This window comes from Hyperolius riggenbachi, chromosome 4 (assembly GCF_040937935.1).
Source record: "Hyperolius riggenbachi isolate aHypRig1 chromosome 4, aHypRig1.pri, whole genome shotgun sequence".
NCBI classification, from domain to species: domain Eukaryota; kingdom Metazoa; phylum Chordata; class Amphibia; order Anura; family Hyperoliidae; genus Hyperolius; species Hyperolius riggenbachi.
The window spans coordinates 234,321,727-234,348,891 of NC_090649.1; the positions used below are offsets into that span (position 1 = coordinate 234,321,727).

Consider the following 27,165-nt stretch of genomic DNA (forward strand, 5'->3'; position numbering starts at 1 on the left):
AGAATGCAGATCTAAGTTGGTTGCATGTTGTAATGGAAGGACATCAAAGGTTCAACTGATCTTCATGGTTATAACCGCAAACTCCAGTGAAGTAACTCCTGTGTATTTTTTTTTTACAAGAATTGACAGATTTTGGGCAGCTATAAAAAAACAGAACCAGTCAGGAAATACATAAGTCATGCATCTGCATTTATTCGCTTACTGCCACACATGCATATATCATCACTACAGTAATATAAGCATAAGAAATTAATTCTCAGCTACAGGAAAGTTCAACAAATCACAGATCAATAGTTTCCTCTACTGGGATCCCCAATGGCCAGATTGCGCACAGGTCTTTACCAGTTACAATGACCTTTACTGTAGGCACTTCACTCAATGTTAGGGATAAGCTTAGAGCAGGATAATGTATATTGAGCTTCCTCAGACAGAAAAAGCAAGAAAACCAGCCAATAAATATTGTAAAATAAACATTGTTATCTTATTTAGTCATCAGAACTGCTCAGTATATAAGTATTCACCGCTATAAGCTAAAGAACGGTAGTGAACATAATACAATATAATATAGCCTAGTAAAAGAGTATCTTCTATGGATTATGAAGAAAGCAAGGGAATTTCAGAAAAACATCTACTTCTGTTTCATTGACTATCCCAAAGCCCTTGATTGTGTGAATCACAATAAATTATGACAAGTTTTTAAAGACATAGGAGTACCGGATGACCTAACATGTCTCCTGAGGAACTTGTATGCAGGTCAAGAAGCAACTGTGAGAACTGAATATGTAACAACTGATTGGTTCTATGAATGGCAGAACAGTTCATCTAATAAACCGTTCCCAGTGAACAGAGGCCGTTCGTCAGCTCCCGATGAGTGTGAACAGTATGGGCCACTCGAGCCTGCACCATAGTTACCCATGGTGCCAGTTTTTGACCCCTCACCCTGAAGTCAGGTTTGAAAGTACTGCCAATCTGAGCTGATCACTACCTGGGCCTCTCCCCCTATAAAACATTGTGCTGCTGTGTAGCTGCTTCACCACAATTTTTCCAGTCATACCAGCCCCACAGTGTTAACACCCCCACCCCCAAAAAATATACCTGCCTTACACATTTGTGCTGACTGTATGGTAGTAGCATTTTCATTACAGGACAGGTTTCAGTGCTGTGCCATGTGCATCTGTTTCCCCCCCTCCCCTCCCCCCCCCAAAAAAAATACCTGTCTTACACATTTGTTCTGGATGTTTGGTAGTAGCATAGCTGTTACAGGACAAATTTCAGTGCTGTGCTGTGCTCATTTGGTTTATTCCAGCAGGCCCACAGTGTGTTACCACCCCTGCCTAGAAAAATATAAATGTCTTACACATTTGTCCTGACAGTTCATGCAAAGTCTGCAGGGGTGCTTTCATCATTTAGGTTCAATAGGTTACCCGCATTGGTCGCCAAAGGTTAGATTACACACACACACACACACACGCACGCACGCACACACACACACACACATCCCTTCAGTGTAGCACATGTGCAGCCTCGACATCTAAGGGCAAGGGCCTTAAAAACCTGTTAGTGCTCAATCTGGCTGAACGGTCGCATAACTACTAAGCATGGGGGAGTCTTGTTTGTTATTCAGTGCAGCTAGAGGGACATGACAGAGAAGCAAAGTCACCTAGCACACAGCAGCCAATATAACAGTATTTAATTTACTCCTACAAATTTTTGGCATTTACGCTTCAAAAAAGACCCTGTGTAAAATACGTAATTTTTGCGGAATATTTGGCCCCTGATCCATCTCTGCCATGCCACTGCCCGGGATCTGGTACACTTTTTACAACTGTTTTGAAGAAGTTGGGGCTGCATAGATGCCCTGACGGCTTCACAAGTTCGCCCTGCTATTAAACTCAATGGGGCTCCCCGTGAATGGCCAGTTTGCAAACGTTCGTGGTGCGCTTCAGGAACACGGCTATAATTACTATGTAATTCCCAGGATCCAGTGATTTATCTGCCTGCTATCTGGAGTTGGGAAGGAGTTTTTCCCTTTTAAGACTAATTGTCCCAGGCCTTGTAAGGTTCTTCGCCTTTTACCTGGATCAACTGGGATATGTGCGGGTTCAAGATGTTTTTTTCTTTTTTTTTCTTTTTTTTCCTTCTGGTTGAACTTGATGGATGGATGTCTTTTTTCAACTAAGCTATGCTACTATGTTACATTTCATATAACTGTTTGATAGGATTAATTTATTTCTTTGAGGAGAGGAAGCTTTATCTAAACATTTTAGGAATAAGGAGTGGGTGCCACTGGTGTCTAGGTGCAAATCGGCTAGGCTCATATAGATTACTTGACAGTTCCTACAAAAACTGCAATGACCATGCCCATTTCTTGCCACAGCAATAGAACTACAATTAGTGTTTCAGATCTTCTGAGATCCTAGGAATAGCCTTGGTGCTGAGAGTGGCAGGAAACTGCAGTACTGAGTGCATTAGTGGCTGGGCAAGAAACAGTTGCATTCTGCCCATTATTATATTCACTGGTCTGTGCTAAGCCAAAGAATAGCGCTGTAAAGTTCTTTGGTTTAGTAAATTAGACTTTCATTGAAGCTATTTATCCGCTCAAATTCATATGCAGCAATAGTGCTGCAGCTGGTTGGCAATAACTAAATATATTTTTTATATTTTCTATTTTTTACTGAGCTGTGAAATAACAAGGCTGTTGACTGAATGTGAAAATGAACTATTGATCACCAGTGCAAAATAAAAAAATGTTCCATCAAGGATGTAAAATTCTACAAAAACATAAACCAAAAGCATGTTTAATATTAAAATTCTTTGCAAGTGGAGAAGAAGCATTTGCATAGTTACACAGGCAGTGGTGCTCATCTGAGCTAGGATATCCGAGGTACTCGGATATCCTAGCTCTTTTTTCACTATTCGAGCTCGAATACCGAACTCGAATAGTATTAGCTATCCGGGCTGTGCTATCCGAGTGCACTCGGATAGCAAGCAGCTATCCGGAGATATCCTAGCTATCCGAGCTCGGATAGCGTCATGAGCTCGGATAGCGTCATGTCTGACGTCACCTCGAGTCCTCACAAGCGAATCAGAGGGCTCCCAGCCCTCTGACTGCAGCCAATCACAGAGGGGGAGCCTGGCCAAGCCCCCCTCTATAAATAGTGGACGCCATCTTGCCTCACTCGTCCTGCTTGCGACTTACTGACTAACTGTACTGAGAGACTGCTCCAGTGCGTTTTGTCTGTGTGCAAGTGCATTTATATTGTTCTAAACCAAGCGTTTTTACACTCCAACACTTGATCTTCAACTGTATTGCTTTGTATTGTAGATAGATTGTATTTTAGGCAGTTTAGTTTGTGTTATTAGGGACTAGGGAGGGAGACTGTCACTGCTGCAGCTGCAGCCAGCAGCTAGGCCCTGTGCCTAGGCAAGGCAGCCTGCCCTGCTCTGTGCTCTAGTCTCTAGTTACCTGTGCTCTCACCTGTCCTACTCTACTGTACTACTACTTCTGTGTTAGATAGATTTGTACTGTTTTGTAGTTAGCAAGGCCCAGCTTTACTGCTATACCTGTCCTGTATCTGCTCTCTGTAATCTAGTCACACCTGTTCTATTATTTAGCTAGAGTCTTCTATTGTTTAGTTAGTAGTACTGTAGTGTACTCTAGTCTGTGTATAGGGACCGTCCGTCACCGCGTTACCTAGGGTCTTTGTGTGCGCAGTGCACGTCTGCGCTGTCCTCACCCTCTCGTTAGTGCTACACCCGTCCTATTTTTTTCTATTACTTCTATTGTGTATTTGCTGACTTGTACTGTAGTCTGTGTATAGGGACACCGTCAGTCAGCATCAGCTAGGGTCTTTGTGTGCACAGTGCACGTCTGCGCTGTCCGCACCCTCTCGTTAGTGCTACACCCGTCCTATTGTTTCTATTACTTCTATTGTGTATTTGCTGACTTGTATTGTAGTCTGTGTATAGGGACACCGTCAGTCAGCGTCAGCTAGGGTCTTTTTGTGCGCACTGTGCACTCTCTCGTTAGCGCTACACCGATCTCTGCTGTAGAGTACACCTGTCCGTCACCTCACACACCCACCACCACCAGTCTCACCCCATTAAAGTACCCCACTTGTCCCACCCGCCTTTACATACATACGTTTTTTTTCATTTGTATAATATTATAAATATACGATGTCTGGCACTGGCAGCCGTGGTTTGGGCAGGGGCAGCAAGGGCATCGCCAAGAGAGGAGGTCGTGGGCGTGGCAGCCGCGCCACCACCACCATGCGCAGTTCTGCATCTGCACCAGTGGCTATTCCGCCATTAGCCACTGGCCGTGGACGCCTTGGCTGCCCAACAGCTGGTAGTCACACTGCAGAGGCACAGCAGCAGCAGCAGTGTGTGGCACAGATGTTTCTCCCACCGCCAGGTCGTAGCCGTCCTATTGAGGAGAAGGACGCAGACTCTGTGGTGGAACTGATGGTGGATGAGCAGGCCACCATTAGCTCTGGAACTGAGTCCTCCACCCCCGCCACCACTCCTGTTCGCAAGAGCAGCAGCAGCCGACCAGCACTGCCTGGGGAGGAGTGCAGTTCTCCAGCCCCAGCGGGCGACACCAGCACCCTGTCACTCAGCACCTTCTTATCCCCAAGCGCAGTGGGGTTATGGATCGCTGTTGCGGCAGAATTGGAGGAGGAAGGAATGCTCATGGGCACTTTGGGGGATGATGCTTTGGACAGTCAGATAGTGGTGACTGTCCATCCGCCCATGCATGCAGAAGGGGAATTTGTGGGATCCCAGCAGGACATGTTTGCGGAGGGGGAGGATGATGATGACAGGGTGAAGGACAGAGACTGGGTGCCAGGTCCTGGGAGTGGGGATGTCATCAGCTCTGAGGAGGAGGAGGCATCTGTGGGCCTTGCTAGAAGGATCAGCATCGCAGGCATGGGCAGGATCACAAGTGGGCGTGGTATGCAGGCTACACAGCGTGCTGATCCGGAGACGAGTTCTGCCAGTGCCACCACCAGCCGCAACAAGAACCCCCCCCCCAACCACCACAGGGAGACCAGTGGCAGCAGCACCTTCCAGCCGAAGGGGCAACTTCACCTCCCCAATATGGAATTTTTTCACCCTGCCATATGTGGAGTGCAAGTATGCCACCTGCAACCAGTGCCGCAAGCAGCTCAGCAGAGGGAAGGAGCCCTCTGCGTTTTGCACCACCTCTCTGGTCAACCATCTTGCAGGGAAACACTTTCATGAGCATGAGGAGTTTGTGAAGTTGAAGGAAGCTGGCAGTGGCAGTGGCAGACCCGCCACCACTGCGAAGCCGTCGGCAGCAGCTACCCGCCCTCCTCCACCTCCTCCAGCAGCACCAGCAGGAGTGCGTCAGAAACGCACTGCTCCTCCTCCCTCTGCAACTCCTGCCGCTGACACTGAGGCCTGTTCTGGCAGCCAGTCCTCAGTGGCCTCCTCTGCTCCCTCCACTGATTCCCGTGCCAGCAAAAGGCGTCGCCAGACCCTGCTCAGCGACACCTTCCAGGGGGTGGTCAGGGTTCTGACTCCCAGCAGCCGTCGTGTGAATCAGCTGAACGGCTTGCTGGCACGGGCCATGTGCTCCCAACTCCTGCCTTATTCCCTTGTGCAGGAGGGGAGCGACATGCGTGCGCTCCTGATGTGTTCAGCCCCCAATTGGCCAATCCCCAGCCGACATTTTTTCACATGTACGGCCATCCATGCACTTCACCGCTCTGTGATGGCCAATGTCGGGAGAGGGCTGGAGCACGCGGTGGGTCAACGGGTCCACGTCACCATGGACTCGTGGAGCAGCCGGTTTGGGACAGGCCGCTATCTGTCCTTTACTGCGCATTCGGTCAGCTTGGTGGAACTTGGTGGAAGGGGGTGAGGATGGGTGAGCATCATTGGGCACGGTCAGAGCAGCAGCAGCACCAACAACGCAGTGGGTGGTGCCACCATGCAGGGTCAGCGGAATTGCAGCAGGTTCCTCTGATCCGCTTCCATCCTCCAGCACACCAGCCCAAACCCCCCGCCTCAGCAGCAGCATGAAGCCCCGCCACTGCCAAGCGCTGCTGGAATTGGTCAGCCTGGGGAAGACCAAACTGACGGCGAACCATGTCCTGGCCAAACTCCGAGAGCAGGAGAGGAATTGGCTGACCCCCAGAGGCCTCAGAGTCGGAGAAGTGGTGTCCGACAATGGGGCAAACCTGGTTGCTGCAATCAGCAGAGGAGACCTGACCCACATCCCCTGCCTGGCGCACGTCCTGAACCTGGTAGTCCAAAAGTTCCTGCGGACCTACCAGGGGATGGACCGACTCCTTGAGGCGGCAAGGAAGGTTGTGCGTCATTTCCGGCTCTTGCCTGCAGCCGTAGCGAGCCTGGAAGAGGTGCAGAAGGAGCTGCACTTGCCACAGCACCGGCTCATGATCGATGTTCCAACTCGCTGGAACTCCACCCTGGCGATGTTGGAGCGTCTGGTTGAACAGAGGCAGGCTGTCAGTGTCAGCTAGTACCTTGCACGAGCAACAGTTGCCTCCATCACTGCAACTGGCCGTGGCGCCACCAACCTCCCCTCCATCATCTCCATGGAGGACTGGGGGCACATGCAGCAGGTGTGCTCAGTCCTGGCACCCTTCCTACAGGCCACCAACATGGTAAGCAGGGACCATGCAATGGTGTGCGAGTGGGTACCCTTGGTGTGTGTGCTGGACAGGGCCCTGTATGCACTGCTGGAAGAGGGAGCGGCAGCCTTGGACCAGCAGGAGCTGCAGGAAGCTTCACAGGCCACCTCTGAGGAGGAGGGCTTGGAGTTGGTGGAGGTCCCTGACCTTGCTGCTGATGAGGGGGAGCAGCAGAGCACAGCTGGAGTGGTGCGGGGGTGGAGAGAGGATGAGGTGGAGGAGGCAGAGGAAGAGGACAGCACTGTCGGCTCTGGGGCTGCCGATGATGTGCCAACAGACGTGGCCAGACTCTTCCTAATGGCAGCGCACATGCTGAGGTGCCTGCGCAAGGACCCAAGGGTGATCCAGATGAAGCAGAGGGAGGACATCTGGATCTGCATGATGCTGGACCCACGTCTGAAGGGGAAGCTCAGCCAGTTCCTGCCTGCAGGAGGAGACCGTGCACAACAAATGAGGGATTTGCAGCTGACCCTTGTTGAGCGCTTGGAGGAAGCCTTCCCTCAGACATCCACCCCCACTGTTCAGCCAGCACAGAGGCAGCAGCAGGTGCCTGCATCCACCAGCAGCAAGCGCACGCGCACCACAGACCTGCTGTCTCTGACCCAAGAGCTCTACATGAGTGTAGAGCTGCCAAGGACTAGAGAGGAGGTGTCTGCAGCAGCATCCTTCTCCAGTCACAGGCAGCGCTTGACCCGCATGGTGGCTGACTACATGGGGTCCTTCAGCGGGCTTGACAGCGTGGCCCCTGTTGATCCCATGGAGTATTGGGTCAAGCACCTGCCGATCTGGAGCGAGCTTGCGCAGTACGCCCTGGAAGTGCTCTCCTGCCCCCCTTCCAGCGTACTGTCAGAGTGTTGCTTCAGTGCAGCCGGTGGAGTCGTCACTGAGAAACGATCTTGTCTGTTTCACAAGTCTGTGGACAGACTGACGTTTCTCAAAATGAACCAGGCTTGGGTGGAAGGCGAATTCCTGGCCCCTGTTGTCGGCAAGAGGGGGACATGAAGTGGCGCACACACATTACACCTGCTGCTGCTGCTGCTGTATTTCTTCCTGCTGTCTGTGTCTCCAATGCCAGGGAACACATTACAAGGTGCTGCTGCCCATGCGCCAACAGCTATTACGCTCAAAAATAGCTGCCTGCCTTGCATTATTTATTTTGAGGAAAAAAAAAATTAAATTATTTTAGAGGTGTCCGGGTTAAAAACTGTGCTGTCCCAATTGTGTATTGGACACAATGTGGGCTTCACGACCGCTGTCTGGAACCTCATGCTGTGTATTTACGGCCCTGGAACCACCGCTAGGAGCCAGGGCCTATTATGTCTCGCTGCCTGCCCTCCTGCCTGCTGCCAGTCTGCCACACACTCAACCTCCTCACGCTGCCTGCTGCTGTATTTTCTCCTGCTGTCTGTGTCTCCACTGCCAGGGAACACATTACAAGGTGCTACTGCCCATGCGCCAACAGCTATTATGCTCAAAAATAGCTGCATCCATTTGAAAAAAAAATAAATATTGTAATTATTTTAGAGGTGTCCGGGTTGAAAACTGTGCTTTCCCAATTGTGTATTGGACACAATGTGGGCTTCACGACCGCTGTCTGGAACCTCATGCTGTGTATTTATGGCCCTGGAACCACCGCTAGGAACCAGGGCCTATTATGTCTTGCTGCCTGCCCTCCTGCCTGCTGCCAGTCTGCCACACACTCAACCTCCTCACGCTGCCTGCTGCTGTATTTCCTCCTGCTGTCTGTGTCTCCACTGCCAGGGAACACATTACAAGGTGCTGCTGCCCATGCGCCAACAGCTATTACGCTCAAAAATAGCTGCATCCATTAATTTGAAAAAAAAAATATATATTGTAATTATTTTAGAGGTGTCCGGGTTGAAAACTGTGCTTTCCCAATTGTGTATTGGACACAATGTGGGCTTCACGACCGCTGTCTGGAACCTCATGCTGTGTATTTACGGCCCTGGAACCACCGCTAGGAACCAGGGCCTATAATGTCTTGCTGCCTGCCCTCCTGCCTGCTGCCAGTCTGCCACACACTCAACCTCCTCACGCTGCCTGCTGCTGTATTTCCTCCTGCTGTCTGTGTCTCCACTGCCAGGGAACACATTACAAGGTGCTGCTGCCCATGCGCCAACAGCTATTACACTCAAAAATAGCTGCATCCATTAATTTGAAAAAAAAATATTGTAATTAATTTAGAGGTGTCCGGGTTGAAAACTGTGCTGTCCCAATTGTGTATTGGACACAATGTGGACTTCACGACCGCTGTCTGGAACCTCATGCTGTGTATTTACGGCCCTGGAACCACCGCTAGGAACCAGGGCCTATTATGTCAGTCACATCACAGATCACACTGTCTGACACACACTACTCCTCCTCCTGTAGCTGCATTGAGCTTCTGCTGTCTGTGTGCTGCTACCACTGCCAGGGAGAACAGAAGAAGAACTATTTTCTGCTACCACCTGCCCACCCACTCTCCTCCCGGCAGCTATTACCACACTACAATAGCTGCAAGCCTGCAACTACTTCCTCCTCCTGCTGATGTCTGTGTTTTACCACCGCCAGGGTACACAGAAAAAGGGGCTGTGGCTTGCAATGTGCCACTACCTACCTATTATGCCATCAACACAAATATATAACTATGGTGTTATTAAAATAACATATTTCCACAAATGAAGTAAAAAAAATATTACAAAAGAAAGGAAAACCAAAACACATAATATAATGATAGAGAAGAAGAGGAAGAAGAAGAAGGAGATATAGAAGAAGAAGATATAGAAGAAGAAGATGAAGAAGATATAGAAATAGAAGACGAAGATGAAGAAGATATAGAAGAAGAAGAAGATATAGAAGAAGAAGAAGAAGAAGAAGAAGAAGAAGAAGAAGAAGAAGAAGAAGAAGGAGAAGGAGAAGAAGAAGAAGATATAGAAGAAGAAGAAGGTATAGAAGAAGAAGACGAAGAAGATATAGAAGAAGAAGAAGAAGATATAGAAGAAGAAGAAGAAGAAGATATAGAAGAAGAAGAAGAAGATATAAAATAAGAAGAAGAGGAAGAAGAAGAAGAAGATATAGAAGAAGAAAAAGATAATTGAAGAAGATACAAGAAGTAGAAGATGAAGAAGATTCGAGTAGAAGAAAAAGAAAAAGAAGAAGATATAGAAGAAGAAGATGAAGACGACGTAAATGAAGACTTCCAACAACCATTTTGGACACACCTTCTCATGCAAACACTTTTCATGAAGTTAATTTACTATTTTGAATACCTTTTTTATAACTACTACATCACCACCAGGGATGAGCAGAAACTACGCCAGTGCGAATTTACGCATCGTAGTTCGCATCTACGCATCGTAGTTCGTAGGTGAAGTTTCAAAACTATGCTTACGAATTTACGCGTAGCGCAGTACCGCTACGCATAGCTTAAGCCCACTATGCGTAGTTAACAAGTGTATTGCATAGTGAACTACGAATGCGTTACTTGCGGCTAATTTTCCGCATGCGATTGTATGCTTACAAATTTACGCATTGGAAAGGGGAATGTACGCATAGAAGAGTTTCCGGTATAATCAATTTAAGAGGAATTAATGCGTAAAATGTTCTGCATACGGGCATAAGCATCCGCATACACTACGCTTCGCACTACGCGTAATTGCGTATTTTAATGCGTAGTCTACGAAATGCATATGAAACGAATATTTGATTTTGAAGTTGTAGTTTGGCAAAGCGTAATTGCGTAAAACTATGCGTAGTTCCAACGTAGCGAAGTTGGCTTACTACGACCATCCCTAATCACCACATAATCACTTGATGTTTTTCTTCATAAAAAAGGTGGTTTCATGCATCATTGACCTCCAATACAAGTTTTAAAAGCTATTTAAGGCCAGCTCGAATATTTTACTTGAATACAGACTCGGATAGTGACGTCGGATATCAGAGGTCGAATCGGATATTCGATTAACTCGAATATTGAACTTCGAGTGAATTCGGATAGTATAGAATAAATAGAATTCGGATAATGAGGTATCCGAGCAACACTGTACACAGGTATCTAAAAACTTAAGAAATAGTTAACAACTAATATATGATTCAATGATGAATGTGCTTTTCCGATATATGGTTTGAAACTAGTTAAAAAGGGAGTGAGATGTGTCATGATAAAAATGGTGCCTGATAAAATAGCGTGTGCCAGGGCTGCCTGATGTGCAAACTGCAGCGACAAATAGTGGGCACTTTGCATAGGGCATAAGCTATTTTATCAGGAACTCTTTTCGCCGGGACACTGGTGGATAAGGATAGGCATCAGAGGGGGGTCTTTAGTGTAAGGTGTCCCTGGGGGTCTTTAGAGTTGGGCATCTGCTAGGGGTCCTTAGTGTTGGGCATCGGGACAAAGGACAACCGAGGTGACATGTGACATGATGAGATAGACATGTGTATGTATAGTGCCAAACACACAAATAACTAAGCTGTGCTCCTTTTTTCTTTCTCTACCTGATAGAATTAAATTTCAGGTATGCAAGTGACAGTTTCTGTCGAGGTCGGGACCAGGTTGGACTGGATCAGACTATAGCATAGCCCTCACTGATAAGTAATTACAGCCATAAAACACTTTTCTGTCAGTAAATGGCTTCTGAGAGCAGGAAAGAGATAAAAATGGACAATAATTTATAGATCTTAGCTCTGGCATACTTCAATGAAGGTGTCATTGAGCAGATGCAATGAAACAGTAATAACTTAAAAACGAAATTTAAATATAAAATAAAACTGGGATATCAAAAAACTCATTTTTAGGAGAAGGAGGATAGATACAATTGTTTTTCTCATCAGTTTATTTTCACCTCGGATGTCCTTTAAGGTTAGGCACCACCAGGGAAGTCTTAGGGTTAGGCCTCGGTAGAGGGAGGGCTCTGTGTGAGAGAAAGGTTAGGTTAGGGCATAGTAAAATACTGATAAATATAACTGATATTTTTCTATAAGAAATAAGTAGTAGAATAATGTTTTTTTTTTTACCAATGTTCTTTTATTGACTATTTCCTGTACCCTTTTCAACTGGTGCCTTTATCAAATGTATGTATGTATAGTGTGCCTTTTTATGATCATTTTAAAATAAAGGGTAGATAACATTTCAATAACAATATAAACAAACAATACAAAATTCTTTATTATTTCTATTAAGAAAACTTTTATCCAAATATAAAGAATATTGTGGGCCTGTGGGAGTTTGCGGGAACAGCAGTGTCAACTTAATTCAAAAAGTCACATATCATAAATTACACCTTAAAATTTGAAACTTTTATTGAACATAGTTAAAACACACATTTCACACACGTACACACACACACACACACACACACACTTAACAAATACATGATTATTAACCACCCTGGCGTTCTGATAAGATCGCCAGGGATGCTGCGGGAGGGTTTTTTTTTAATAAAATAAAAACTATTTCATGCAGCCAACTGAAAGTTGGCTGCATGAAAGCCCACTAGAGGGCGCTCCGGAGGCGTTCTTCCGATCGCCTCCGGCGCCCAGAATAAACAAGGAAGGCCGCAATGAGCGGCCTTCCTTGTTTTGCTTCCCTCGTCGCCATAGCGTCAGCCGCCTCCGATCCAGCCCTCAGCGCTGGCCGGAACTTCTTGTTCCGGCTACGCTGGGCTCAGGCGGCTGGGGGGACCCTCTTTCGCCGCTGCTCGCGGCGGATCGCCGCAGAGCGGCGGCGATCAGGCAGCACACGCGGCTGGCAAAGTGCCGGCTGCGTGTGCTGCTTTTTACTTGAGCCAAATCGGCCCAGCAGGGCCTGAGCGGCAGGCTTCGGCGGTACTGGACGAGCTGAGCTCGTCCAGACCGCTCAGCTGGTTAAAAAGGAACCATCACCATGTTCCGTGAATAAATACATTTAATATCCCCATTTCACAAGTACAGTACTGTATATGTTATTATTTGCAGACAACATTTTGTCAGATAAAGCAGAGCATCTATCTGGTTAGAGGTGCGGTAATAAATATTTTCTTTCTACTATTTCAACCATCAGATCTAATACTCAACATTTCTATACAACTTGTTTATGCATATATATTTCAGAGCTGAGCACTAGGCTCAACGCATGTCATGAAGGTAGAAGCCTCACTTCCTCAGGAGATGGTCAGCTCTTGCATATACATTATTAAATACCCCTCTGGGCCCCCTAAAATGGCGTACATCAAAAAAGGGCGTCAGGAAAAAAGGGCGCGTGGTGTAAACGATAAGCAGTATTATCGTTTATAAAAATATTGTGTAGAATTTCGTTTACAAATAGTGTTTTAGGAATTTATGAATCATTAAATAATGTGTATGAAATCGGCAATTCTTAAAACGTTAATCTTCCCTGTTTCTAAACTGAAACTTATAATTACATTTGTTAAAAAAACAGTAATATTTGTTTAAACATTATAATTATATATTGTTATGGATAATCTTGATTTATTGTTTATATTGTTTATAACAATGATATTAATATAAGTACATTCATAATAACTGTTGATTAGTATAATTAAAATTGTACTAAAACTAAACCTAACCCTACTCTCCCACAGAACCATCCCTGTACCTATCCCTAACCCCTAGACCTCCTGGTGGTGCCTAAACCTAAGACCCCCCTCGTGGTGCCTAAAACTAACCACCCCAAAGCCCTCCCTGTACCTATCCCTAACCCCTAGACCCCTGGGGTGCCTAAACCTAAGACCCCCCTGGTGGTGCCTAAACCTAAGACCCCCTATGGATAATAATGTTTTACAAACATTAATAAATAAAACATTTAAATAAAAAAATGTAAGTAATTTTTTTGGGTGGAATATAATGTTTTAGAAATGTTTTACAAATAGTGATTGTAAAAAATATATTACAATTTAAGTTACGTACAGATCGCTTTATTTTGGGAATAATAATGTTTTACAAACAGTAAGGGTTAAAATGTTAAATCATGTTTTAATTAAACAGGATAAATATGTTTAGTATCTTTATAAACATTATAGGTCACGGGCTCATTTTGTAAAGTTAAATCCTCACAAGCACAGTTATAAAACCTTAAAAATCTGCGGGCGCCGTTTGTAAAACGTTAATAATCTCCGGCGCCTTTTTTCCCTGTTCGGCGCCCATTAAACGATATTTATAATGGGAGTGAATGAGGCGCCCTTTTTGTCCACTTGTCTCATGCGCCCAAATCTCCTGCTTCCCCTAAAATGAGGGGTAAGCCCTTAATGCAGTTTAATGAGAGGTATCCCATAAACATAACTTCAACAACTATATTGATGTGAGCATATATAGGCTCATAGACCCCACACAGCATCAGCATGGAACAGAGAGAACGTGTCCCAAGTTCCCACAACAAAAAGGCACTATTTCAGTACAGTAGTAATCGTTTTTCATCCAAAGATCAGATGGAATTAAATTTCATTTTAGTAACTTTGCGTCCAGAGGGACAACAGGTGAACCGCAGTGTCCAGGGTACAATATAAACTTTTCTGTATCTTTTAGCCCCTTATACTTTACTAGTGGTTCTGGGTCATCATGAGCTATCTGGGAATTCTGTCACTACCTCCACAGCATCCAAGTCCTGTATATGTTTAAAATTTGAACATAAGGAGAGTGGGCATGAATTGGGCATACTTGCAATACTATTAGTTGCAATACTGTCAGTTCCGATGTTCACAGCAAGCTCTATACAGACATGCACACTTAGCTTTTCTGCATGTCATATCCCTCCGGTGGGGGTAAGGATGATGCCTGTGCAGTCATCAAGCTGTCCAAATCCCCTTGAGCAATATACACTCACCTAAAAGATTATTAGGAACACCATACCAATATGGTGTTTGACCCCCTTTCCCCTTCAGAACTGCCTTAATTCTACGTGGCATTGATTCAACAAGATGCTGAAAGCATTCTTTAGAAATGTAGGCCCATATTGATAGGATAGCATCTTGCAGTTGGTGATTTGTGGGATGATGCACATCCAGGGCACAAAGCTCCTGTTCCATCACATCCCAAAGATGCTCTATTGGGTTGAGATCTTGTGACTGTGGGGGCCATTTTAGTACAGTGAACTCATTGTTATGTTCAAGAAACCAATTTGAAATGATTCGAGCTTTGTGACATGGTGCATTATCCTGCTGGAAGTAGCCATCAGAGGATGGGTACATGGTGGTCATTAAGGGATGGACATGGTCAGAAACAATGCTCAGGTAGCCCATGGCATTTAAACAATGCCACAATTGGCACTAAGGGGCCTAAAGTGTGCCAAGAGAACATCCCACACACCATTACACCACCACCACCAGCCTGCACAGTGGTAACAAGACATGATGGATTCATGTTCTCATTCTGTGTATGCCAAATTCTGACTCTATTGAGACTCATCAGACCAGGCAACATTTTTCTAGTCTTCAACTGTCCAATTTTGGTGAGCTTGTGCAAATTGTAGCTTCTTTTTCCTATTTGTAGTGGAGGTGAGTGGCACCCGGTGGGGTCTTTTGCTGTTGTAGCCCATCCGCCTCAAGGTTGTGCGTGTTGTGGCTTCACAAATGCTTTGCTGCATACCTCGGTTGTAACGAGTGGTTATTTCAGTCAACGTTGCACTTCTATCAGCTTAAATCAGTCTGCCCATTCTCCTCTGACCTCTAGCATCAACTAGGCATTTTCGCCCACAGGACTGCCGCATACTGGATGTTTTTCCCTTTTCACACCATTCTTTGTAAACCCTAGAAATGGTTGTGCGTGAAAATACCAGTAACTGAGCAGATTGTAAAATAATCAGACCGGCCCGTCTGGCACCAACAACCATGCCACCCTCAAAATTGCTTAAATCACCTTTCTTTCCCATTCTGACATTCAGTTTGGAGTTCAGGAGATTGTCTTGGCCAGGACCACACCCCTAAATGCATTGAATCAACTGCCATGTGATTGGTTGATTAGATAATTGCATTAAAGAGAAATTGAATAGGTGTACCTAATAATCATTTAGGTGAGTGTATGTATCTATACTGGAATTAAAAGACAACTATCGCAATAATGTGTAAAATTTAAAATACATGGTTATGAGTTGCACATTTGTCACAGAGAAAAAGGCACCATAAATTATTTTTATGTTCCTCTAACTTACTGAAGGTAATAGAAATGTGATAGATCTGACAAATTTTGGACTTATTTATCTCCTCATGGGGGTTTCTCAGGATTTCTTTTATTTTCAAAAGCACTTCCTGGATGGCAGTGGCTCACTCCAACTGCCTGAATAGTGTGCACAGGAGGAGAATGGCTTTCCAGTACCATTGTGAAGGTTTTTTCAGGGGCTGCTAAAAAGAAGTAATAAAGAATTGAAAATTTTCATGAGGAGATGGGTTAGTCAGGCTGAAATCGATTCACAATCTGTTTGCAGTAAAGGCAGCCATACGATCCCTATCTGATCAGATTCGATCAGATAGGGATCTGTCAGCTGGTCGATCTAATGGCACATCGACCAGTGTATGGCCACCTTTAATGTACAAGTTACAAACAAAAGAGTCACAGGGTGAAAAAAAGTTCTACACTGTCTCTTATCAGCAATCATTCCAAAGAGATTCCTAGATTCTTATCACACATGACCTTATGGCCTCAGATTACTTTTACAACACAGCAGAGTGGGTAAGATTGATGTCTGACTGTCCCTGCCTCATTGAGAGCTTGTCTTATACTGAGTCCAAGATCCTGTTATAACAGTGGTAAAACATTCAGAATGTCACTGATTGATAAAGTTACAGTAAATATATATTATGTTCAGCATGTCATTGTTGTTCCTCCATATAGCATGTGCTCTCATGTAGTCAGAGGTGTATCTGGAGCCTTGCACATAGAGCTCCTGCAATAGGCTCCATTGTCTTTCACCTCCCAGGGGGGCTGATCAATTAGCAAATTACCTCTCCCTCCCAGCCAGCCCAGCTGTCTGTACAAGTAGGAAGAGGCAGAGGACTGTGTTTGTGTTCCATCCAGGCGTCCACCTCTCTGCTGACAGCTTCTGTGTCACCCTGGCAACATCACTGGCATCCCCCTACTGATTGGCCATGGAGCCCTGCATGCTTGCCGCTGGGGCTGATGGGGGTGAGAGAGGAGAGGAGTGTATGTGTGTAGCTGGAGCTGCTGCATGGGGACACACATGGAGCAGACGTGAGTGGGATCGCTATGCTGAGGGCGGCAGGAAGAGACAGGGATCATCACACTGGTCTGTGTGTCCTTATTAGGATAATCTCCTGCACTGATAAAAGCAAAGGACATGTGAATCTTCTGACCTGCAGCTGTGTGCTGTAAACTTCCTGAGAGCTGCTATATAGTGAACATTTAGGCCTCGATTCATAAAGCATTTCCGCATGAGGAAATGCTGAAAACGGCTCACTTTACCGACCACACAGCCAAATCTGTATTCATAAAGGCTTTTTCCGCATGAAAAGCCGACATCCACGAGCAGAGTGATAAATCACCGCCTTGCGCGGTGATTATCACAGCAAAAGTAACAAATGTCAATTCATAAAGATTAGAGGTAGCGGTATGCGGACGGGTATTACCGCTACCTCTGATGTGGCGAGAAGCGTGCGGAATCCGTTGCAGTGAATGGGACAGACCTCCCAAGCAGCTGCAGAGAGAACACCGCACGGAGGGATTCCGCCTGCTTCTCCTGTTTCCGCATGTCTCCCGACAGCCTAACGCCTGCCTACAGCGGAGTATCTCCGCACGCCTGTCACAACTAGCTAAATTTTTATGAATTACCACCCTGAAGGCGGAAATACCGACAGCGGTGTTTCCCCGCTCGACTTTCCCCGCTCGCAGGCACTTTTATGAATCGAGGCCTTAGTCAGCTCACTGTCTCAAAACTAAATACGGTACTCACTGGCACAACATGTAAGAAGATGGATCCAGCAACGCAGAGCGCTCTCCGATCCATCTTCCTGTGAGCGACGTCACACATTTTTACACGACGGGTGCAAAATGGAAGTTGAGCGTTTGCCGTACTTTGCATTCAGTAGTCGAGCGTCTTAACCACTTCCCGACCGCCGTATATACAATTGGCGGCCGGGAAGTGCACCCCGCAAGGACCGCCGTATAGACAAATGGCGGCGGTCCTTGTAGGGGCATGGGCGGAGCGATCGCGTCATCCGTGACGCGATCCTCCGCCTCCGCCTGGCGCCGCTCACCCGCCGCAACATCCCGCCGGCCATACGGAAGCGCCGGCGGGATGTTAACCCGACGATCGCCGCATACAAAGTGTATAATACACTTTGTAATGTTTACAAAGTGTATTATACAGGCTGCCTCCTGCCCTGGTGGTCCCAGTGTCCGAGGGACCACCAGGGCAGGCTGCAGCCACCCTATGTCGCACCAAGCACACTGATTTCTCCCCCCCCCGCCCCAGATCGCCCACAGCATCCATCAGACCCCCCCCCCTGCCCACCCCCCAGACCCCTGTTTGCACCCAATCACCCCCCTAATCACCCATCAATCACTCCCTGTCACTATCTGTCAACGCTATTTTTTTTTATCCCCCCCCTGCCCCCTGCTCCCTCCTGATCACCCCCCCACCCCTCAGATTCTCCCCAGACCCCCCCCCCCAGACCCCCCCCCCATGTACTGTATGCATCTATCCCCCCTGATCACCTGTCAATCACCTGTCAATCACCTGTCAATCACCTGTCAATCACCCATCAATCACCCCCTGTCACTGCCAACCATCAATCAGCCCCAAACCTGCCCCTTGCGGGCAATCTGATCACCCCCCACATCAATAGATCGCCCGCAGATCCGACATCAGATCACCTACCAAATCCATTGTTTACATCCATTCTCTCCTCTAAACACCCACTAATTACCCATCAATCACCCATCAATCACCCCCTATCACCACCTGTCACTTTTACCTATCAGATCAGACCCTAATCTGCTCCTTGCGGGCACCCAATCACCCGCCCACACGCTCAGATTGCCCTCTGACCCCCCCTTATCAATTCACCAGTGCATTAATTACATCTGTTCTTCCCTGTAATAACCCACTGATCACCTGTCAATCACCTGCCAATCACCTATCACCCATCAATCACCCCCTGTCACCCCCTGTCACTGCCACCCATCAATCAGCCCCTAACCTGCCCCTTGCGGGCAATCTGATCACCCACCCACACCATTAGATTGCCCGCAAACCCGCCATCAGATTACCTCCCAAATGTATTGTTTACATCTGTTATCTTCTCTAAACACCCACTAATTACCCATCAATCACCCCCTATCACCACCTGTCACTGTTACCTATCAGATCAGACCCTAATCTGCCCCTTGCGGGCACCCAATCACCCGCCCACACCCTCAGATTGCCCTCAGAACCCCCCCCCCCCTTATCAATTCGCCAGTGCATTAATTACATCTGTCCTTCCCTGTAATAACCCACTGATCACCTGTCAATCACCTGCCAATCACCTATCATCCATCAATCACCCCCTGTCACCCCCTGTCACTGCCACCCAACAATCAGCCCCTAACCTGCCCCTTGCGGGCAATCTGATCACCCACCCACACCAATAGATCGCCCGCAGATCCGACATCAGATCACCTCCCAAGCGCAGCGTTTACATCTATTCTCTCCTCTAAACACCCACTAATTACCCATCAATCACCCATCAATCACCCTCTATCACCACCTGTCACTGTTACCCATCAGATCAGACCCTAATCTGCCCCTTGCGGGCACCCAATCACCCGCCTTCACGCTCAGATTGCCCTCAGACCCCCCCTTATCAATTCGCCAGGGCATTATTTACATCTGTCCTTCCCTGTAATAACCCACTGATCACCTGTCAATCACCTGTCAATCACCCATCAATCACCCCCTGTCACTGCCACCCATCAATCACCCCCTGTCACTGCCACCCATCAATCAGCCCCTAACCTGCCCCTTGCGGGCAAACTGATCACCCACCCACACCAATAGATCGCCCGCAGATCCGACATCAGATCACCACCCAAGCGCAGTGTTTCCATCTATTCTCTCCTCTAAACACCCACTAATTACCCATCAATCACCCATCAATCACCCCCTATCACCACCTGTCACTGTTACCCATCAGATCAGACCCTAATCTGCCCCTTGCGGGCACCCAATCACCCGCCTACACGCTCAGATTGCCCTCAGACCCCCCCCCCCCCCTTATCAATTCGCCAGGGCAATATTTACATCTGTTCTCCCCTGTAATAACCCACTGATTACCTGTCAATCACCCATCAATCACCCCCTGTCACTGCCACCCATCAATCACCCCGTCACTGCCACCCATCAATCACCCGCTGTCACTGCCACCCATCAATCAGCCCCTAACCTGCCCCTTGCGGGCAATCTGATCACCCACCCACACCAATAGATCACCCGCAGATCCGACGTCCGATCACCTCCCAAGTGCAGTGTTTACATCTGTTCTCTACCCTAAACACCCACTAATTACCCATCAATCACCCCCTGTCACTGCTACCTATCAGATTAGACCCCTATCTGCCCCTAGGGCACTCAATCACCCGCCCACACCCTCAGAATGCCCTCAGACCCCAGCCCTGATCACCTCGCCAGTGCATTGCTTGCATCTATTCCCCCCTCTAATCACACCTTGAGACACCCATCAATCACCTCCTGTCACCCCCTAGCACACCTACCCATCAGATCAGGCCCTAATTTGCCCCGTGTGGGCTCCTGATCACTCGGCCAAACCCTCAGATCCCCCTCAGACCCCCTTCCGATCACCTCCCCAGTGCATTGATTGCATCTATTTTCCCCTCTAACCACCCCCTGAGACACCCATCAATCACCTCCTGTCACCCCCCAAGCACTCCTATCCATCAGATCAGGCCCAATACAACCTGTCATCTAAAAGGCCACCCTGCTTATGACCGGTTCCACAAAATTCGCCCCCTCATAGACCACCTGTCATCAAAATTTGCAGATGCTTATACCCCTGAACAGTCATTTTGAGACATTTGGTTTCCAGACTACTCACGGTTTTGGGCCCGTAAAATGCCAGGGCGGTATAGGAACCCCACAAGTGACCCCATTTTAGAAAAAAAGACTCCCCAAGGTATTCTGTTAGGTGTATGACGAGTTCATAGAAGATTTTATTTTTTGTCAAAAGTTAGCGGAAATTGATTTTTATTGGTTTTTTTTCACAAAGTGTCATTTTCCACTAACGTGTGACAAAAAATAAAATCTTCTATGAACTCGCCATACACCTAACGGAATACCTTGGGGTGTCTTCTTTCTAAAATGGGGTCACTTGTGGGGTTCCTATACTGCCCTGGCATTTTAGGGGCCCTAAACCGCGAGGAGTAGTCTAGAAAACAAATGCCTCAAAATGACCTGTGAATAGGACGTTGGGCCCCTTAGCGCACCTAGGCTGCAAAAAAGTGTCACACATGTGGTACCGCCGTACTCAGGAAAAGTAGTATAATGTGTTTTGGGGTGTATTTTTACACATACCCATGCTGGATGGGAGAAATTTCTATGTAAATGGACAATTGTGTGTAAAAAAAATCAAACAATTGTCATTTACAGAGATATTTCTCCCACTTAGCATGGGTATGTGTAAAAATACACCCCAAAACACATTATACTACTTCTCCTGAGTACGGCGGTACCACATGTGTGGCACTTTTTTACACCCTAAGTACGCTAAGGGGCCCAAAGTCCAATGAGTACCTTTAGGATTTCACAGGTCATTTTGCGACATTTGGTTTCAAGACTACACCTCGCGGCTTAGGGCCCCTAAAATGCCAGGGCAGTATAGGAACCCCACAAATGACCCCATTCTAGAAAGAAGACACCCCAAGGTATTCCGTTAGGAGTATGGTGAGTTCATAGAAGATTTTATTTTTTGTCATAAGTTAGCGGAAAATGACACTTTGTGAAAAAAAAACAATTAAAATCAATTTCCGCTAACTTGTGACAAAAAAAATAAAAACTTCTATGAACTCACCATACTCCTAACGGAATACCTTGGGGTGTCTTCTTTCTAAAATGGGGTCATTAGTGGGGTTCCTACACTGCCCTGGGATTTTAGGGGCCCTAAACCGTGAGGAGTAGTCTTGAAACAAAAATGACCTGTGAAATCCTAAAGGTACTCATTGGACTTTGGGCCCCTTAGCGCAGTTAGGGCGCAAAAAAGTGCCACACATGTGGTATCGCCGTACTCGGGAGAAGTAGTACAATGTGTTTTGGGGTGTATTTTTACACCTACCCATGCTGGGTGGGAGAAATACCTCTGTAAATGACAATCTTTTGATTTTTTTACACACAATTGTCCATTTACAGAGGTATTTCTTCCACCTAGCATGGGTATGTGTAAAAATACACCCCAAAACACATTGTACTACTTCTTCTGAGTACGGCAATACCACGTGTGGCACTTTTTTGCAGCCTAACTGCGCTAAGGGGCCCAAAGTCTAATGAGCACCTTTAGGCTCTACAGGGGTGCTTACAATTTAGCACCCCCCAAAATGTCAGGACAGTAAACACACCCCACAAATGACCCCATTTTGGAAAGTAGACCCTTCAAGGTATTCAGAGAGGGGCATGGTGAGTCCGTGGCAGATTTCATTTTTTTTGTCGCAAGTTAGAAGAAATGGAAACTTTTTTTTTTTTTGTCATTTTCCGCTTACTTGTGACAAAAAATAATATCTTCTATGAACTCACTATGCCTCTCAGTGAATACTTTGGGATGTCTTCTTTCCAAAATGGGGTCATTTGGGGGGTATTTATACTATCCTGGAATTCTAGCCCCTCATGAAACATCTGACAGGGGGTCAGAAAAGTCATAGATGCTTGAAAATGGGAAAATTCACTTTTTGCACCATAGTTTGTAAACGCTATAACTTTTACCCAAACCAATAAATATACACTGAATGGGGTTTTTTTATCCAAAACATGTTTGTTCACATTTTTCGCGCTGCATGTATAGAGAAATTTTACTTTATTTGAAAAATGTCAGCACAGAAAGTTAAAAAAATCATTTTTTTGCCAAAATTCATGTCTTTTTTGATGAATATAATAAAAAGTAAAAATCGCAGGAGCAATCAAATAGCACCAAAAGAAAGCTTTATTAGTGACAAGAAAAGGAGCCAAAATTCATTTAGGTGGTAGGTTGTATGAGCGAGCAATAAACCGTGAAAGCTGCAGTGGTCTGAATGGAAAAAAAGTGGCCGGTCCTTAAGGGGTAGAAAGCCCTAGGTCCTCAAGTGGTTAAAGATCCTATTCTCTGGGAATGACGGGAGGGGGGCACAACTTCAGTCTTTGCCATAGGCACTATTTTGCCCAGATACGCCACTGCATGTAGTAAACAAATACAGCTGTGTATGTGTATGTATGTACTGGGAACAGAGCTGTGACAAGGGACTTGTCAGCTGCAAGGGGCTGGAGAAAGCCCCGGGTAAGTAGATCTGGGGGTAGCATAGATTGCCTGACATTTCCTTTAAGTCTAAGTGTTTTTATCTGCATGGGGAAAACACATTGGTCCTCAGTTTTCCTGTGCAGAAAGCGAGGGAGTTGGGGGTGGGGTGGCCCCATCCAAAGTTTCGCAGGGGGGCCCAGTGATGTCTAGTTACGCCCCTGAAAACTATCAATAAACATAGTTTTCAAAGTGGGATGAGAGTAGCTTGTCTAGGTGTAAATGTTTCCCTGCTTATTTTTTCCTTAAAGATGACCTCCAGAGTAAATACTAAAATCCGATAGCCTGCAAGTAAAAGACAGTTATATTTACCCAAGAAGCCTTGTCCCGTGATGCCATCCTGAAGTCCCTGCAACTTCCGGCGCTTGAGCCCGCCTCCTCTCTCTCTGCACAAAAAATGCCAAGCTATTTACTACAGTAAATAGCATGGCATTTAGATGTGACAACTGCATACATTGCTGAATTGTTTAACCACTTCTGTACCACAGTGTTTTTTGCTGATCGGTGCTGCGTGGGCTCTCCAGCCCACAGCACCGATCAGCTGGCAGCCAGGGCAATCAGACTGCCACCCTTTTTTCCCCACTAGGGGGATGTCCTGCTGGGGGGGTCTGATCGCCGCCGGCTGCTTGCGCTTGCGGGGGGGGGGGGGCTCTTCAAAGCCCCCCTCCGCAGCGCTTTCTGGCCTCCTTCCCCTTCCCTCCCTCTCCCTTCCTCTGTGAGAGGCGCAGGACGGATTTCCGTCCTGCGCCTGATGGGATAGGCTTTAGCCTATCAGATGCCAGCGATCCCCAGCCAATCAGAGCCCGGGGATCGCCGATCTCCTCTACGGCGCTGCTACGCAGCAGCGCCGTATACATGTGAACACCGGGGAAGATTTTCCCCGTGTGTTTACATTTACCCTGCGAGCCGCCGATCGGCTTGCAGGGTGTTCACGGAGACACCCTCCGTGAGCTGACATGGAACGGCCGCTGATACGAGCGTCCGTTTCCATGGAATCCACTTCAGGATTCAGGGGCGTACTTAAGCGTACGCAGAATCCTGAAGTGGTTAAAGAGGCCAGAAGATATCACTGGATCCATACAATATATAGGTGCACCTATAGGACAGTACAGGCTTAGTTCAGTATAGTATGCATATGAGATTTTTAGATGATTTTAACTGTGGTGTATACAGTGTATTTTCGAAATGAAACAAATGTCCTTATATATATACCTACCACCAGGAAATACCTAGTAATTATAACCATAGATGTCAATTGTAATGCATACATATTGTCCTGCCACCGGTAAGCCGGGCGCAATTTAATCCCCGGCGGCATTAAATATTTGTTTTTCAATTAAATAGTGTTCCCTCGCTGTAGCATTACTACTGTACTATAGTGGCGCCTAGTTTACTGCTTCGCTTATAATACCTCATTGGAGGTGCTTGCTTGGAAATTTTAGTAAATCAGGCCCAATGTGTGATGGGAATTGTTCAATGTTTCCTGTAAATGACTGTGGGAAAAAGTATTGTAACCACTATATATAAATATGTAAAATTAAAAATAAATTAAATGGGCACATTGGAGGCTATAAAAAAATGCCACTGTACTCTTAAAGAGAATCTGTATTGTTAAAATCGCACAAAAGTAAACATACCAGTGCGTTAGGGGACATCTCCTATTACCCTCTGTCACAATTTCGCCGCTCCTCGCCGCATTAAAAGTGGTTAAAAACAGTTTTAAAAAGTTTGTTTATAAACAAACAAAATGGCCACCAAAACAGGAAGTAGGTTGATGTACAGTATGTCCACACATAGAAAAATACATCCATACACAAGCAGGCTGTATACAGCTTTCCTTTTGAACCTCAAGAGATCATTTGTGTGTTTCTTTCCCCCTGCAGCTATCTTCCACTGAAGTGTTAGGCTGTTTCTTCCTGCAGAGTGCAGACAGCTCTGCCTGTATGTAATTCCTCAGTATGTGAAAGCCCAGCCAGATCAGAGGACGATTTATCCAGCTTGTAAAAGATGAGAGAGAAGAGAGAAGCTGTCCTAATCTAAATAACACACAGGCAGTGTGCAGAGAGGGGTCGGGAAGGGGGAGTTCATAGCAGAACCACAACACTGAAGAACTTGGCAGCCTTCCAGACACAGGCTGACAAGTCTGACAAGAGAGAGATAAGTTGATTTATTACAGAGATGGTGATAGCAGAAAGTGTTGCAGTTAGCCAGAACACATTAGAATAGCTTTTGGAACTTGTAGAATGATAAAAAACAGGATGCAATTTTTGTTACGGAGTCTCTTTAAGGTGGCCACACACCATACATTTTTTTTTAAATATCTGTTCAATTTAAGAATTGCAATCAATTTTTCTGACTGATTGTAACATTTCAAAAATATGACCACGTATGTTTAATTTTTCCCCAATTATGATAAAAATGATTGGAAACTCTGAGAAAATTGCTAGGGTGTGTATATTAATAAATTGACAATCTAACACACACCATACAATCTTTAACAAGATTGAAGAAAAATATCTGGCATTCCGGATCGATACAAATTGAAGAAAACGAGAAATCCGATCGGCTTTTTCAGACAAATGAAAAAAAACCTTTCGATATTTTCGGGAGATCCGACTGTTTTTATTGAATTCCCGTAAAATCGGATCATTTTATTGTATCATGTGTAGCCACCTTTAGAGACTTCCAAAGCTCTCAACAGGCTTCATTGGAAATCCTTACAAGCACAGGGATATTAGTAATACATGACATACATGGAGGCAATAGTAAAGAACAAAAACTGATTTACAGGAAAAAATCCTATTTAATAGTCTGAAAACTAGAGTGATACTCGCATCAAATAATGTATGTAGCACTTGAATATCAGTTTTGCTCTGTAATCCCAAGAGAAAAAAAAACCATCCAATAATACAGCTCTTGTTGGTCAATAAGATGCTACAGCATCATAAGGAAATAGTATTGAACTCTCCTATTAACTGACTGCAGGTGTTATCTTTGAAAATCCAGTAAAGAACTGGCAGGAACAATGCTGGTACTGTAAATATCCCAGAAACCAGTTGTTCCCACAGCTAATTATAGGAATATGCTGTTCACGATGATCCCTTGGTTCAGGTCCTGTCACAAGATAAATAACATTTGCAGGATTGCAGCTTTAAGCAATGAATTGCACGCAGTACAATTTATTAGCCATATATGTTTCCATTGTTTTGTTTTAGACTTGTATTGAATTACGATGAGACACACACACAATGATTAATCTTTTATCACAAACCGTGCAGAAGAGGTTGCAGAGGTCCGTTTTCTGTAGTGTCCTTTTAGCAGCACATATTTATAGATTATGGTTCTTCTTTTAATCTTTATACCTTAACCGTAGAGATCATCTCATTTTTCTTATGTACTTTATCTTTTTCCCTTAGTGTGTTTTCATCAGTCTTTGCATTATTATGTTATACATAAACCTATTTATTATTGCATACCATTTTTTTTAGGGTGATCCTGGTATTCCAGGAGATCAAGGTCCAAGGGGAAAAACTGGTCTACCGGGTGAAAAGGGAGATGTAGGACCTATTGGACCATATGGACCACGTGGAGAACGGGGCTATCCTGGTCAGCCGGGATTTGATGGTCAGCAAGGGCCACCAGGACCACCAGGAATTACGGTTAGCTTTTAATATCTGTACTGCTTACATTTTATTCTTTTTTTTTCACTATTCAAAGCTTTATTGAACAAGAAATTCAAAACAGATACAAGCATCTCAGTGTCAAAAAGGGCACATATACAGCTTCGTAAAAAACATAGATAGGTTAACTGTATCCTAGGCTGCTAGACGTTTAAGCAAGATTGAGGCTAACTATAAGGAAGTCTGGGGTCTTCAAGCCCCATAAAAAGGGTAGCCAAACTAAGCTGAGTGGTGATGGGAGGGGGTAGACCCAGAATGAAGGAGTAAAGGGGAAGAAAGTATACGAGAGTTTAGAAGGGGTTGGTGTTTCTCAGCCAGTTGCGGATG

The 27,165-nt window shown here is 45.8% G+C and overlaps 1 protein-coding gene across 5 annotated transcripts in view; it reads left to right on the forward strand.

Moving 5' to 3' along the window:
* Window positions 1–27,165, forward strand: part of COL19A1 (collagen type XIX alpha 1 chain) — a 1,086,226-nt gene that overhangs the window by 930,620 nt on the left and 128,441 nt on the right. For all 5 annotated transcript variants that reach the window (XM_068281448.1, XM_068281450.1, XM_068281452.1 and 2 more), the window contains exon 48: window positions 26,647–26,817. In XM_068281448.1, the coding sequence (XP_068137549.1) occupies window positions 26,647–26,817 (171 nt within the window). The remainder of the gene's footprint in view (window positions 1–26,646; window positions 26,818–27,165) is intronic.